A 13,775-nucleotide genomic window follows, 5' to 3' on the forward strand; every position below is an offset into this window, starting at 1 on the left:
GAACAAGCCTTGACACAGCTTGTGGGAACTAGGGAATGCAGCTGCCAGTTCAAAGACAACACAGAGGGGTGCAGGAAGTGGCTCGGCTCAGCAAGGCGCGCCACAAGTTGGAACACACACCTGCAGTGAGTGGGATTGCTGGCCTGGTGCAATGGCCCATCCACCCAGCCACTCTTGGCAGGCAACTCTGTGGGTCTAGAGGAAGCAGTGGATCCACCCACACTAGGGGCCAGAGGAAGGAAGATTTGCACACAAGCCCTTCTGCTTTCAGTAATCCGTGGCCATTGTCAGAGGCGCAGCAGGGTGATCCAAGAGCACTGGCTCAGTGAGAGCTGCTCACCAGCCCAACAGTCAAAGCACATTCTGGCACTGTGGGCTACTTTCCATGAATCCTGGGGAGATTTGCTCCAAGTTTGGCTTCTCCAGGTGGCAGGAGAGGGCAGCCCAGCCGGGGGCCTTTCCTTTTTTTAAACAAGCAGCAGGAGACTAGCGTAAGTCTCATAACACTATACTCAGGTCACTGGGGGAAAACCGGGGACACACTGTTGAATGGCAGAAACTACACAGTGGGTGGAAGAATCTCAATGTTGGCAGGGACTGATCTTCCAAGGGCAGCAAAGGGGTGGGGGATCCAAAGGAATTTGTGCACTTTTGAATTATCTTCAGCAAAACAAGGGGAAAACAGGCACAAAACCATGCTCAGAAAACCTGGGGAAACAGCGACCAGAAAGCGAATGGAGCGCTGAAGGGGGGGAAATCAATGCAGAACAAAAAAGCAAATCTGACAGACATGCATGGTGAAAGCAAGGCAGAACACCCGTGTATAATAGGCCATTGTCTAAAAATAGATGTAGAAAGCCAAACCCATAAATCCAGAACTCAGAATAATTTTGCAGAATGAAGAAAGGAGCAAATTTGCCTGTCTTTTCACAGTAAATTGCTAATAATAATAATTACGTAATAATTTCCTCATTTTGGATGAGCACCAGCGTTTCTAAGACTATCCTGTAAAGGGAAGAGGACAATGACAGTCCTAGATGAAATAAGATGAAGAATCCTCCTTGTTTTTGAGCATTTGGCAAACGATCTGAGCATTACGTGTGCAATCATAGGGACTAGGCAGAGGTGTCAAACTCATTTGTTACAAGGGCTGGATCTGACATAAATGTCACTTTGTCAGGCCAGGCCTTGTGTGCCATAAAATGTAGTGTCAGGTACTGGAGATAGAAACTTTATCAATAACACAGGCAAACCCAATTAACAATATTTTTTACTCAAAATACAAACAAAAGCAGTTGATTTACTGGGGAATCCCCAAAAGCCATAATAAATGTATTTAATCATATGCAAGACTAGGTTTTCCCCCACAAGTTACCATAAAGGGGGGGGATCTTACATTTCTATACAAATTTGTTACTTTTTGTATTTACAACACTTTTAGGAGATGAGTCATCTTCCTAGCAAGTAAATAAGGTAGTTTTCCAGCACACCTCCCATGTACTCAGCCTCAGCAGCTGAGTGTGGTTACAATCCATCTCTCACTCTTTGGTTCCTCTCTTCACCTGTCCCACCTCTGAGGATCTCAAGGAGGCACACCAGACTTCCCCTTCCACCACCCCATCTCCCCTACCATCAACAACCCTGTGAGGTGGTCCAGGCTGGGGGACTGGCCCCAGGTGACCCAGAAACAAGTTCCTGATTCAGCAGGGGGGTGGGTGGGTCTGAACCTGGCTCTCCCAGATTCCCCTACTGCCAGTTCTCATCCCTCCTGCATTTCCCACAAAAGTGGTGGTGCTGAGGGGAAGGCCTGACAGAGAGGCTGCTTCTGAATCCTCCAAAGGGTGCTTTTTGTCCTCTCACAACCCCTTTTCCTTCATGAGCTGAGAAGGGAGGTTGCCGTCCCCCCAACACTCACTCTGCCTCCCGGTTCTGCGGCTGTCCAGATGTGCAGTGGTAACAGCAGCTCCTCTTCACTCTTCCACTCACCTCCGAGGCTTGGACATCTTTCCCCTCAGAGCAGCACACACAAGACAGCCCAGTTGCCTCCATGAGTCAGCCCTCCTCCTCATCTCTCCCCTGCCGGCCGTGTCCCTTCTATGGCTGTGATCACACATTGAAAAGTACACAGACAGATGAGAGATTTCAGCTTAGTGTACTTTATTAGGTGTAGAACAAGACAACTTTAGCCGGCTCCGGCTTATATCCCTCGTGAATCCACCACCCAAAACACCACCCCCCACTTCCCAATAGGTCCAAAACTAGTGGCTGAGAGTCCCACAGGTTCTCAGCCCGGAACCTAGCCCTCTGATTGGTGCGGGCTAGGATCTGTATTGTCCATTGTCTGTCGGAGCGAAGCTCGACGCTTGCACTTGACCGCGTGGTGCCCAAGCTGACCATGCGGTCGGGTCCTGATACACTACACACATACTAAATAATCCACTTTCAGTGCAGTTTCCAGCTGGTTTTCGCTGTTTGAACTGGCATAATCCAATTCGAAAGTGCATTGAAAGTGCATTAAAAGTGGATTACTTCATATGTGCGATCGCAGCCTAAGTAGTGGCTTTGCCAATCCTCGCTGAGCTGCGGCTGGTAGAGGCAGGAGGCAGAAAACCACCATCCCTCCTCTTTCCCCACCTTCGCTGCCATCCCTCCACCACTATTATACCTCAGCCTCTTAGTCCTGCCCCTAGCAATTTCCTTTCTATCTCTTGACAGCTTTGACCACACACCCCTCACTGTGTGTGCCCACTCGCCCACTCCCTCCCCCGAGCAGCCTCCTGCCTTCCCTCCCTTGCACCAGATGCTCGCGGGCCGGATAAGAGTCCTGGATGGGCCAGATAAGACGCCCCTGGACTAGAAGATCATTTCCTTTTTTAAACAAATAAGATCTGAGATTGCTATGAATTTTTCCCTAAACACTGCAATTGCAGCTTTGGATTACGTTGTGGACAAGGACTAATTAGCCCAAATATTCCTGAACCTAGCTACAATAATGGTACCTGAACATGGATGTAGATGTATACAAAGAACAGGCTATGAGGCTATGACACTTCTGCCTCTACATAACTGATGATTCAGGACAGGGAAAATAAAGTTGTTACCACAAATAAAATGGAAAAGAAAGAATGCTTCCTTTATTCTGGGTATCATACACTTCATTTGTCAAGGCCCATACTCCTCTTTCCCTCAAGTCATGTTGCCAAGTCAAGTAAGGTTGCCAAGTGCGATCACCAGGGCAATCCTAAGTATTGGCTTCAGTGGGCTTACAAGGATGTAATTCTGTTTAGGATTGCACTATAAAGCATTTGTGTAAAGGGCAAGACATATATTATAACAACTGGGTACTATGCAATGATTTTTTAAAAAGAAAGCCCTACCTGCAAGTTTATAATCTAACTGAAGAATGGGAGAAAATAGAAAGACTAGTTGAGTTCAAGCATCTTGATTATTAAGTGCTGAAATTTCCTCTCACTGGTCTGTTACTGTCACTTGGAGAGTCAGGATGGGGTCACTGAAATCTGGAGGTTGGGACAATTATACAAATTTACTTAGTTTGTATTCCTGAAACATAGTTTGAAACACCATTTCCATCATCATCCAGGTAGAGAAGAGCTCACCTCTCTTCCCTAGAGTCTGACATACTGAGCACCATGAATCCTAGGAAATGTTGTGTGCTCACAGTGCTTGTCATGCATCTCCATTTCCCCAGGCAACACTATATTGTTCCAGGTGCCAAGAAGGGAGGAGGCCTGAAGTGAGCCTTCCATCAGGCCAGATAAGTGGAAGGAAATCAGTGAGTGAGGCAGGATTCAGGGGCAAATGGGACTGGGGAAACTGGAAACCCCATCATCTCATCAGGAGCACAACAGGATTTCCCAATTCCATAATCTGAGATTGGGAAGCTATCCCCCCCCCCCCATATTTCAGTTTGCCAAGACCAAGTCCAACTAAACCAGGGAGTGGAGTGCTTGCTCATCAGTACAGGGAGAAACCTTCTCCACTAAACATGCATAAATGAAGAAGTTCGCTATCTTCTACAGCTTCTTTGCTAAAAATGGCCTAAGCCATGTTGCTGCATCTTTTACTGCTCTGTTTCTTGCTGGGAAGTTCCATTAACTTGAGAGAACCAGGGGACCATCTACACTTGTGCAATGTTGTGCTTCTGCAGGTAGATATCTGGTCTTTGGGGATCATGGTGATAGAGATGGTGGATGGAGAACCCCCCTATTTCAGTGACTCTCCTGTTCAAGCAATGAAGAAGCTTCGAGACAGCCCTCCTCCCAAAATAAAGAATTCTCATAAGGTCAGTATGTTTGCAAGAAATTCCTGCATCTAATAGATAGCCAGGTGGTTTTAACAAGTAAATAATTACAATTTATTATTACAAATTATTTACTTTTGATAAATTATTTACTTTGAAGATGCATGGAATTACATTTTAGGAGGTCAACAATAATTTTGCATGCTGTTTTGCTGCAACTTACTTTATTTGAAAGTGAAATCATAGTGGCCGTAGATCCCCACTCGATGTTTGCTGCAGGTACATTCTCAGTGGTACATTTTCTCCAGCTTTTAGGAATTCTGGATGTGTGTCATTATAAAATAAGCAAATACCGTGCTACAGACAATATTAAATATTTTTGTTTTATATTTTTACAATTTATTCACCATATATTATTTAGCATATAAGCCTTAATACATAGAAAGAATCATATATCCAAACATCTAAGTATCGTCTCTTAATATATCACAAAAGATATTGCACAACCCCTTTATTAATATCAGTCCTCCTTAATTATACAATAGTTTTAAGAGGGAGGACTCCTTTAAGTCTATTTTGAATAAGTGCTCAGTCTTCCTCCAACAGAGGTCCAGATATCCTCCTGTTTCAGTGTCTTCCTCAGGGAGTTCAACAGATATTTCCAAGCACAAGGTTGCCAAATATTAAATATCATCTGTAGCACGGTATTTACTGATTTTTGGTATTTCCTACTTACTGTGGGTCCTATTTTGGTTTTGTGAATCATTATAAAATAAGGAATATTGACCATTGATGAAGGCCCGAAGGGGCTGAAACGCATTTGTTCCTTAAGTCAAAAGTTTTACCCATCAATTGGATATGCATAACAATCAGTTCTGAATTAAATAAACTTTAAGAGTCTGATATTTAGACTATTTCTTTTAACCTTTGTTTTATTTATGTGCACACCTTAATAAACATTTGTATTTGTATATAATTTATTTGTTAGCTTGGCCCTCTTAGATCACGGCTATCACATCCGGTCAGGCTTATGACTTCATTGTAACCATAGCACATGTCCCAACACATGAGAAAATACATAAGCTAGATCTACCTTTTTTTGTACCAGGCAGGTTCCTGGTGAGATAGCCGGTAATGAGAATCTTACAATGAGATCATTTACCTGTTGAAGGCTCCAGGTGGTCTTGTCCTTTGCCTTCCACAAGAGTGGAGGCCCAATTAAGTTGAACCACTCTCAGAGACTCAGGGATCCAATGGGTTTCCAGAATTTTCTGGGAGATCTTGAGACTCAGTCTGGTCAGTTACTCAAGTGAGGCCTTGGTTGGGTCTGGAGTTCTTTCTTCAGTTACATTTGGCTCAGAAGTTGCACTTTATCTTGGATATAACCAATCTGGATACACTGAACCAAGGCAAGGCTAGATTACTGTAATGGGCTTTATGCAGGGTTGCCCTTGAAAACACGTCTGAAACTTCAGTTTCTGCAAAATTTATCAGCCCAGCTGCTGAACATCTACATTGATTGCCAGTGTGTTTCTAGATTCCATTAAAGGCTGGTTTGAACCTTTAAAACTGAGGATCTGCATACTTACTAGACCACCTCTCCTAATGTAAGGCTGTAAGGGCACTGTGCTCTTCACAGTAGAAATTCCTCACTGTCCCAACAATTCAGAAGAAAGTACATAGTGTAACTTCTAATAAAGGCTTTTAGTTGAGTTAATAGGGTATGGGTGTATATCGATGAGTGAAGATTACTTCTTTGACGGTTCTGAAAAGTTTGATGGGACTTTTGTAGAAACTGCTTTGAGCAATAAGGACATACAGTATGTAACTATTTTTAAATAAATACACAGAATGGGTCAAGAAACCCCAGTACTGCTGGGTTGTTCCATAACAAATTTCTTTATGACTCTACATCCAACTATATAATGAATTAATTTAACTGAGGTCTATTCAGAGCTATACAGTTGAGATTTTGGATATCATTCCTGCAGACCGGTGCTGGCATCTAGTGGCCACTACTAGAAATATCACTTACAAAAAAGTGTTTAGGATTGCACAACCATTCAGTGGGTGTCATAGAATCAGATTTGGAAGGGACCTCTAGGGTCATCTAGTTCAACCCCCTACACAATGCAAGAAATTCACAAATACCTCCCCCTCCACACCCACAGTGACCACTGTTTCACGCCCAGAAGATAACCAAAAACCCTCCAGGATTGCTTCCTGACCCCAAAGTGGCAATTAGCATTTCCCTGGGTGTGTAAAAAAGGGCCACTAGAACTAAGCACTGAGGCAACCCTTCCTTCCCTTCCTCTCATGATTTGCCTAATTTCACAGAATCCACATTGCTGTCAGATGGCCATCTAGCCTCTGTTTGAAAACCTCCAAAGGAGGAGAGCCCACCACTTCCCGAGTGGCATCAATGGGCTGAGAAGGGTATATCTCTGCTGATTGCACAGGTGTTTCCTGTAGAGTTCGGTTTTGAAGTCGGTGGGCTTAGAAAGGTGTAACTGCTGAGTGCACAGTAGGTTGCAAAGAGCCAGCTTCTCTCCCCCCCCCCCCCATATATGTGCTCATCACTGGTGGCATAAGCCTTTCAGGAGTTTCACCTAAGAACAATGTAACATGCTGATGCTATTGAGGTGTTTCAGTCCCCACCCAGGCATGGAGAATTCATTCAGGAATTACTGGCTTCACATGTGTCTCTTTTATTACTTCCTTTGGCACACTGCCAGCAGTTTAAGTGTTGGAAGGCTTTCCTTTATCTCAGGAGCCCCCATGTAGATACGATTTCAAATGCAACAGCTTGATCTTCATCACTGTAAGTGGTGTTCCATAGCTCCTTCCTTACCATACGATACTTAACAGGATATATTTCCCATTCTATCCCAAAGCCTCAGGGTGCAAGCTTATACTTCTTTCTCTTCCTCAACCCTGTGGAACAGATTAATTTTAGATATGCAGTAAACTTCGGAAGCAAGCAAGGCTTGAACTTGGATCTCTGGGCATGTCTGCTTGCCCAGGTATTGCAGACATGCCATTTCACACTCATACGTAATGTGCAATCTTAAACTAATTGAAGTCCATGGGCTTAGAAGGGTGTAACTCTGCTTAGGATTGCAGTGTAGATTTCAAAACAAGTGACAAAGGTGGGATGGCCAGCATCTGTTATAAGTTATCCCAATACGACAATTCAGCCAAGATCTCTTTGGGTCCAAGTCCAGCAATCTGTCACTGGCCCACACTGTCTTCAGCTGGCTACTGAGCACAACTAGAAACAGAAGAAGCTGTTAAGTACAATCTAGCTGTCACTTGATGCACGCGTTCAGATCTGTGGCACTTTAAAAATATGGTAGCATATTAAGAGAACATCTACAAAGAAGATTGTGTTCCTTCGTAAGAGATTGGCCTGGGTTTCATCTAGTGGCAACCATCTGGAGAATTTTTTAATGATTAATGTCTTAATAATTTTGAGGGGAAAAACCACCTACTTGTTAATTCTTGCAAAGTCTTCACCTCACTCATTCTATTTCCACAGGCCTCCCCTGTTTTGAGGGACTTCTTGGAACGGATGTTAACACGAGACCCTTTAGAGCGAGCAACAGCACAAGAACTATTGGATCACCCTTTTTTGCTCCAGACTGGCCTTCCAGAGTGCCTGGTGCCCCTCATTCAGAGGTATAGGAAGCGTACCTCCACCTGCTAACCCTGAGCTTAAAGAATTCTAAGTATTTTAGGAATGAAATGCAACTTCCTTCTGAAAATATTATGTGGATTTGGACAGGATCGGGGTAGTTTAGCCCTGTGAACGCTACTTGTCCAGTGTCCTTTTCAAGATGTGAATGTGAGAGGGAATTTTCACCATCTTTGGCTGCTTTTTAATGTTTACTTTTTTGCTGAAGACAATCAAAAACTGGATTCCCACAAATCCTAATGGTAAATATAGATATTGTGAAGTTTCAGGAGTGTTCACATTTCATTAGGACACATAGCTTTTGTAAAATAATCCATACAACATGAATTGTGTATACCTGTAAACATCTGGGAACAACAGCTTCTATCTACTGAACTGGAACAAGATTCCTCACACAAAAATATGAATTTTTGTTGTTTTACATTGACAACAAGGTCAGTGTCCTGTATTTACATACATGACATCCCAGTTAGGGGTATTTAGCCCCATTACATATGGATCTACTATCACTTTTCCTTGCAAACAATTTCTTCCATTGCTTTGAAAGTTCATTCTGCAAGAATGAATAATGTTGGATTGAATAATCTATGGCTTTTCAACTGGTAAGAGTGATCTGTCATTACATGTCTGGAAAGCGGCACTCCATGGCAGATACTTCTCCAGCAACACTGGAAACTTATGCTTGAAACTTCAGACAAGTAAACACAGTGCCTTCCTTAGCAATGATGGACCAGGAAGGCAATGCAAGGATTGTCCAAATAAGAACTTAAGTTTGTTAGTATCAGGGCTCGTCTAAGTACACTGGATATGTCAAGGGACACAGCTCTAAGGCAGCTATTGGATGGTGTTTTATACCAGCTATTGAGTTCTGTAGCAAGGTTTATTCCACTGAAAGATGTTTGCTTTGCTGGTGAGAATGTTTAGTCTCTACCTCCCATGTTTCTAAGAGCAGGGGAATGCATGGAACAGAGTGTGATGTATGCTCATGGTTCTATACACTCCTGGAAGTAGATGGACCACTTTTCATATTCTTTTCTAAAATCAATGCAGAAGTTTTGTATGGCAAGTCTTATCAGTGTAAAGTCAAGGTCTCTTGACACTTAGTTTAGACTGTACTATGTGCATTACTGTGTGGAGAGTAATTATGACATATCTGCAATTCAGTCTTGTGAAATCAATGTTTTGCATTTGGACTACAAGAGTTATAGAAATGATAGAGGGTCTTCTACTGCCTCAGAATTTGCCTTCACACATAGTACGCTACATATCTACTTGGTTGCAGAAATGACAATGGGGGGAGTCCTAAAGATTGGGGGAAATGTTAAATACTTCCATGTGTTCCAAGATTCTGTACAAAAAGGCAGGGCTTTTTTTAAAAAAAACACCCTAATAATCTCAAATATTTACTCTATTTGTGAGTCGTTGACATTTGCTGATTTAAATTAAAATGAATTTTTGATTATTCATAAGTCTGTTACAGTGCTAAGGCATTTTAAAAATGCATTCACAGTTATACAGGGCTTTGTGGATAAAGTAATCATTAATGAGTTAGACAATCTGAGGCCCAAAGAGAAGAACCTCAGCAGAAGGGCTAGAAGTCGACTTGGGCACAATGCATTTTTAACAGAGATACTTAGAAGTGAAATCTTATGGCTCAGTGCCCCATACTGATTTCTTGCGGAAGTGGGAACTCCTTCCATTGCACAGATGGGGCTGCCCATTCACTTGACTGGAAAGAGGCTTCATATATAAAAAACATCCATAAGGTAGTTGATTATGGTGCAGTCCTACTGTATTGCTGCAGCAGGGAAGGGGAACAGCCATCTGTCTCCAAGGACACATCAGTGGCTCTTAATTACCACAGAAGTGCACAAGGAAATCCAACAAATTAATTGTGGTTTCATTACAAGGTGGCTTCCATTTGTGCTTTTGTTTTAAAGAAAAAGTCATTCAAAAAGAGATGCTTAATACATAACCTAACTTTATTGTGTTCTGTAGATGGTTAAGCTTGTAAACTATATAGTCAACGAAGAAAACACATTTTCCAAAGAATAACATTCAGTTTCCTGACAGAAGAACAATGTGCTTTCCAAGAAATAACAGAACAAGTCATATCTCTCATAATTTAGGAACTCTTTACCTTGTAGATGATGCAAGCTCAATTATGAAACAGCAAAAAATGACAACACATATACAAAGAAAGGAGAAGGGAGACTACTATGGTAGACAACTGGACAAGGATCTGATGTGGCATTATTGCTTACAAAGCACTTTGGGGCATCTAACTCTTTTTGGCCTTGCTCAAAGCACCAGAGAGTATGTCTCAATATCCCCGTAATGATTTCCTCCCCCAAACTAAGCTGATAGACTTAGGAGATGTGCAGTCAGTAGTCCTGATCAGGTATGGATTCACTAAGCTAACAGTGGGAATAGTAATCTAATTTACGTGAGTAACAGAATATTATCAAGCTTGGCCTATCAAAAGTGTGTGGTCCTAAGGTAAGGAGGTGGGGTCATGGCTCAGTGGTACTTTTCCTAGGTCTTCTAGGGGTTATGTACAACCTACTCTGCAGCACTTTGCAAGCTATTGCTGGCAATCCCTGGAGTAGGCAATACTGGCCTTGACAGGCTGATGGTCTGACTCAGTCACTGAAGTGAATGGGCTTACAAAAGTTTAAAATCCTCTTAGTAGAGCACTGTAAAAGTGCTTTATAAATCACTGAAGTAGAAATTGTTCTTACTGTGTTTTTCAAACACCCTATGTCTTCTAATTTAACTTTGACGCCCTGAGGACTAGAATATTTTTTAAATTTTAAAAAAATTGACAGGTGCCATGGAATTTTAAGGAGCTGCGGTGGCTCAAGTGGTTAAGACGCTAAACTGCAGGCTGTGGAAGGTCAGTAGTTCAGCAGTTCGAAACCCGAGTGTGCCGCATGACGGAGTGAGCTCCCGTCTCTAGTTCCAGCTCCTGCCAACCTAGCAGTTCAAAAGCAAGACATTGCAAGTAGATAAATAGGTACCACTTCAGTGGGAAGGTAACAGCGTTCTGTGCACCTTGGTGTTTAGTCATGCCGGCCACATGACCACGGAAATGTCTTCGGACAGCACTGGCTCTTCGGCTTTGAAACGGAGATGAGCGCCGCAACCCTAGAGTCGGATTCGACTGGCTTTCGAGCAAGGGAACCTTTACCTTTACCTTTTAGGGAATTTTAGGGACACAATTACTGGGATGAAGATCAAAAATGTCTGTTCATAGGTTAATGGTAAAACTGTTTATGCACAGCCCTGATTTGAACACGGGCTGGATGGGGACAGAAAAGGAGGATTTAAAGGGAGCCAAATCCCCCTGCCCCCACAATCCAAATCAGGGTGGTAGTTCAGTTCAGTTTATTGCATGTAGCCAATGGCCATCACAATAGGAAAAATAAAAAAACAGTACAAAGATTGACAATACGTTTAAAAGAAAATTTAAATATATAGATGAAGTATGAATATAAGTTTTAAAATCAGGTTTCTCAAATAGCACATTCTGAAAGTACAGTCATTCCATAGCCTTATCTTTAATTTTCCTTGCAGCATGAGCATAGAGTGCCATTCTATAGGAGATAGTGGGATTGACGTCTGAGAGCAAAAAGGTTACTATTTCAATGCCTGATGTGGATTGTAAAGTTGTTAGGACTGGGTTAAGAAATTTGATTCTGGGGCCAATATACAGAGGGCATTCTAAAATGTAATGTGTTAGATCTTCTACTGAAATCCCGCACAGACAGATACGTTGATCATATGGGGTTTTGAGGTGTCCTCCTTTTAACAGCTCAGATGGCATGGTCTGAAAGCGAAGAGCAGTGAGTGCCCTTCTTATGCTATATATTGAAATAAGAGCCAGATAGGAGGCTCCAGAGTGGTCTGTTTTAAATGCTGGATATCGTGGTGAATCAGGGTGGTACACACAAACTGTCTTTGATAAATGAAGATATGAGATCTTTGTTATGTCTGTCTGTATTCACTCATACATGAAATATACCACCACTGTCTTAATTATTGTTGATGGGCCATCCTAGCTTGCCACAATTCTTTCTAAGTTTCCAGTTTTATGTATATAATGAAACAATTAATTGCATAAAATGGAAAAAAGGGACTACAATATATGAGAACTCACAAACATTCCAAGAAACCAAAATGTATACCCACCAGCTTGGGTTTCAGCAGGTACATGGTTGCATCTGGCAGGGATTAAAGGGATCCTCATCTTTGCTGAACCTGTAGACATTACTGGAATTATGAGAACAGGTAAGTGGGTGACACCACAAAATGGAATCCTTGGGGGTGCAGCCAACCACAAAATGGCTGCCTCAGGAGCAAAGTAGATATGACAGCATCCACGAGTCCAACCTGTGGATGCCACCACCATTTTAAGTGATTTTAAAATGCTGTGAGGGCCTGAACCTCATGGGGGCCACAGCCCAGCGAAGCAAGATGAGGTGCTCTTGTTCTCCCCAACACCTTTTCAAGTGCCAAAACAACAGGGGTGTGTAACTGTTTCAACACTGGAAAAAGTGTTGTTCTATAATGGAGACAGCCATTTTTTAATTGGTGTTCCCTGCAGACAGAAAGCTGAGGCCTCCTGGGTCCTTCTGAAGCACCACCTCCAAAAAAAGTGGTGGAAAGCCAGGATTGGTTCTCTGCTGTGCGAAGCCCCCCCCCCCCATTCACCAAAGTGATGGTTTTGCAAATGGTCTAGCTCAAGCCTATGTCCAAGACTAAGTTCTACAATGTTCAATGGGGCTTATTCCTGGGTAAGCATATATATGATGGCTGCAGACGGCAAGGAAAAGGCTCAAAAGATGTGAGTAGAGCAAGAAACCTCTCCCTCAGGCCATATATTTATGTCCTACTAAGGAGATGCCCAAAAATGGATTTCCTGCCTCTGCGTTTGCAAGAACTGGCTTATTTTTTTATTTAAATATTTATTAGCCTGCCTTCCTACAGGAACAGTCACTAAAGCCCAATTAAAACAACTCACAACAATTAAAACCATATTGGCAGACGTTTATAAGGAGAACCGGAGCCTAAATAAATAAATGTATACTACCACAGCAGTAAAATCAGCAAAACAATAACTAGCCAGTAAAAAGCCAGCCAACGAATGCTGTTCGAGATGAAGCAAATTTGCTCCGGGTCCCAGAACCTCAGTGCCACTACTACCAAAAAGGTGGGCAGACCAGGATGGCATAAGAACAAAACTGGGGGCAACCAAGAGAAAAGGCTTAATTCAAGTGACAGTGAGCATGAGTCAATCTGAGGTCCCAATGACACTGGGGTGAAAGCATTTTTGTCTCTTTCTCACAGAAATCCAGGAGAGTTGCAAGTGCACACACACACACTTGGCTGGACCGTACCCACAAAAGATGTAAAACCCTTGCTACATATATGCACATAAATAAATCAAAGTCTTATCTAATTATGGTATGAACATCATATACATTATCTATTTGCTCAAGGTAAAAATAAATCTAGAACCTTCACTTCCCCGAGACAGGGAAGCAGCCTACAGTCCTCGACTGGGCGACGACAACGAGCCTACTGTCCTCCAGCGACGCGGGAAGGAGCGCTTCCTCCCGCCAGGCTTGGGCGCTGGGTGGACGGACGGAAGCAGACGAGGAGCCGAGACGGACGGCGAGCAGGCGCCTAGCAGCCCAGGAGGCTCTGGCAGTCAGGCGCCGTGGCTCTGCGGACCAGCGGGCGGCTTCTGAGGGACTGGGCCCCCTGGCCCGCTTCTGAGGGCGGCTTGCTCGGCGCCGAGTCCTGGGGCAGCCGCCG

The 13,775-nt window shown here is 43.1% G+C and overlaps 1 protein-coding gene across 1 annotated transcript in view; it reads left to right on the forward strand.

The window, feature by feature from the left end:
- PAK6 (p21 protein (Cdc42/Rac)-activated kinase 6) overlaps nucleotides 1-8,886 on the forward strand; it is a 71,343-nt gene extending 62,457 nt beyond the window's left edge. Inside the window, exons 10-11 of the mRNA XM_015422185.1 lie at nucleotides 4,169-4,303; nucleotides 7,800-8,886. Of these exons, the coding sequence (XP_015277671.1) occupies nucleotides 4,169-4,303; nucleotides 7,800-7,967 (303 nt within the window). The 3' untranslated portion in view covers nucleotides 7,968-8,886. The remainder of the gene's footprint in view (nucleotides 1-4,168; nucleotides 4,304-7,799) is intronic.
- Nucleotides 8,887-13,775: the final 4,889 nt, after the last annotated feature.

This window comes from Gekko japonicus, unplaced genomic scaffold, assembly GCF_001447785.1.
Source record: "Gekko japonicus isolate JY-2015 unplaced genomic scaffold, Gekko_japonicus_V1.1 scaffold394, whole genome shotgun sequence".
Classification (NCBI taxonomy): domain Eukaryota; kingdom Metazoa; phylum Chordata; class Lepidosauria; order Squamata; family Gekkonidae; genus Gekko; species Gekko japonicus.